General features: G+C 39.6%; 1 protein-coding gene across 2 annotated transcripts in view; it reads left to right on the forward strand.

The window, feature by feature from the left end:
- Window positions 1-2813, forward strand: part of Aadat (aminoadipate aminotransferase) — a 39983-nt gene that overhangs the window by 8310 nt on the left and 28860 nt on the right. For both annotated transcript variants that reach the window (XM_021219723.2, XM_029532108.1), the window contains exon 3: window positions 1357-1489. In XM_021219723.2, the coding sequence (XP_021075382.1) occupies window positions 1357-1489 (133 nt within the window). The remainder of the gene's footprint in view (window positions 1-1356; window positions 1490-2813) is intronic.

The raw sequence follows: 2813 nt of genomic DNA on the forward strand, positions 1-2813 counted from the left end.
TTGGATTCGGTTTGCGGGGATTTTATTGAGTATTTTTGCATCAATATTCATAAGGGAAATTGGTCTGAAGTTCTAGGTCCCCTTTTCATTTCTGGTGTTATTAATTTGGATATTCTCTCTGCCTTTTAGTTAGTTCGGGTGAGACTTTGTCTAGCTGATTTTTCTCAAAGAACCAGCTCTTTGTTTCAGTGATTCCTTGAATTGTTCACTTCATTTCCACTTTATTGATTTCAGTTTGATTATTTCTTGCCATGTACTCCTCTTGGATATGCTTGCTTCCTTTTGTTCTAGGGTTTTGATGTATGTTGTAAAGTTGCTACCATGAGAACTCTAATGTTTTAATGGAGGCACTTAGAGCTATAAACCTTCATCTTAGCACTATTATCATTGTGTCCTATAAATTGGGGGTATGCTGCATATTCATTTTCATTGAATTCTAGAGTGTGATAGCTGTGTGTTCCCTGTTTTCCTGGCCTACTCAGCTGGTATTCCCCCCCCCCCCCAATGCCTGCTGATGCTGAAGGCTGGGAGGCAGTGGAGAGTGGGGGAAGGGACAGTTAGGAGGAGATGGTCTGTGAGATCCACAGGACATGTGGGCAGAGGAGGGGAGCTGCAGGAGTGATCTGTTGCAGTGCTAGAGACAAGGCTGAGGATTGAGTCTGGGGGAACAGAGAGTTGAGAAAGTCTGGCAGCTGCCTACCATGTTCTATGACACGTGTCAGGATGTTTCCTTTTAAACAAGAATATAAATTCTAACTGCTGAACAGTAAACTCAACCATAAACCCCAAGATTCCCTTTAGCCAGTCTACTTCCAAGGATGAAGGCTAATTTATTAATTCTTTATATAATATTTTATTAAACGTATTTGTGGCCAGGTACAGTGGACTATGGGTCAGCTCAAAACCAGCCTGGGCTATATATACACAGTCAAAATGAAGAAACAAAAAGTCTTCTGTTGGAAGAGTTTATTGAAATCATCCTATGAAAGTACACATGAATTGGGTAAACATCTAGTTTATAGTAATCTTCCTAAAAAGTAACAAAGACTCTAGCATGTCTAAGAGGAGACAAAGCCTTCAGGCTTCAAATTAAGTAGGATGTAGATTCAGTCCTGGCTTGTGGATTAAACGGCTGGCTTTATGTGAATTTCTGGCTGATTGCATTTATGTGAATCTCTTAACATCTAACTCTATTGCCTCATTTTTTTTTAAATGAGAATCCTGATATTGCTGAAAGGCATTTGAGAGATTTTTAAATTGAATGTATGAGTTTGATATTGAGTCACTATTTCTTGTCTGCCGACTATTTCTATGATTATTATGACCATAAATTTTAAAATCCATTTTATGTCTTAGAATTCCAGAACTTCTATCCTGGCTAAAACAGTTGCAAATAAAATTGCATAATCCCCCCACTGTCTACTACCCACCCAGTCAAGGACAGATGGACCTCTGCATCACCTCTGGCTGCCAAGATGGTCTCTGTAAGGTAAGAATGGAAGGAAGAAGAAAGCGGTGTAGAGAGTCAAGCACACTCCTGAATGCAGGCCTCTCCCATGAGCTACAAGGGGAACATGATTTGTGAACTACTAGTGGCTTTTTGTTTTGTTTCATTTTTGTCTTCACCTAGGATAATAAACAGGAAAATTGAAGTCAAAAGATAGGACGGGAGGGGCTAAGGTCAGGGGAAGACTGACTGCACACACAAGGCAGGTCCACATGCTTTGGGTTAATCAATTGACATCAGAAATCAAAATAACCTTTTTCTTTCTGTGTTTAGAAAAGGGAAAGAAATTAGCTACTGAGCAGGGGTTTTCTAGAAGAGAAACATTTGTGTTTTTATGGACTCATACTTAGAAATTCTCTCAAAGATATGACTTTCTTTGAAAATGCATACAGTGACCTTTCCTTGTGGAAAAAGACAAACAAAAAAACAAACTGTTTCTTCATTATCTGTTACAATTCTAGTCATGTCAAAGAATGAAGTTATTATACGTGACTTTATTATGGAGACCATGACAATAATCTGATTTAATAATTGTTCCATGTGTTCAACAGCACTGTTTATATCTGCCCCCTTCATTTTTTTAAAAGTAAATTAACTTCATTTCTACCTGGCTGTGTCAACAATAGATGTTTTTCATTTCTCTTACATCTATTTTACTTTTTAATTTATTCTTGGAGAATTTCATAAATACAAGGATATATGATCATATCCCACCCTGTATTCCCTTCCTCCAATTCTCCTGAACCTATAAATACATCTGCCTCCCAAAATCACATTCTCTTCTCTTTTTCTTTTAATAACTGGGTAAGTCCAATCAATGTCCACCTATGTGTGCATGGGTGTGGAACCATCCACGGGTGGTGGTTTGGAAACTTCCAGTGGACAAATACACCAGGGAAATGACCCTCTCTCCCTCAACAGCTGTCAACTGCCACTAGCTCCTCCAGTAGGGCGACCCTTTGACAGCTTATTCCCCTCCCGATCTCCATTCTTTAATTAGTGCCACAGGGGAGGTATAGCTGCCCCTTTCAATTAGGACACTTGATGTTTGTAGCTCCACCCCCACCCCCACCAACCAGGGAAAATTTATATGATAAACTGTTCCTTTTATTTGTTAAGACCCATGTCAGTCTCTCAGCTGATTTCCTTGGTGACAAGCTGTCTTGGAAAGGCAGAGCCTACTGGAAACATTTGGGGGGAGTATGTTTTCTATAAAATGTCCAAAACTCAGAAAGTGGTCTCTCTCCAAAGCTATCTTCTCTCCTCTCTCTCTCTCTCTCTCTCTCTCTCTCTCTCTCTCTCTCTC

The sequence above is a fragment of the Mus pahari genome, chromosome 19, assembly GCF_900095145.1.
Source record: "Mus pahari chromosome 19, PAHARI_EIJ_v1.1, whole genome shotgun sequence".
Taxonomy (NCBI): Eukaryota; Metazoa; Chordata; class Mammalia; order Rodentia; family Muridae; genus Mus; species Mus pahari.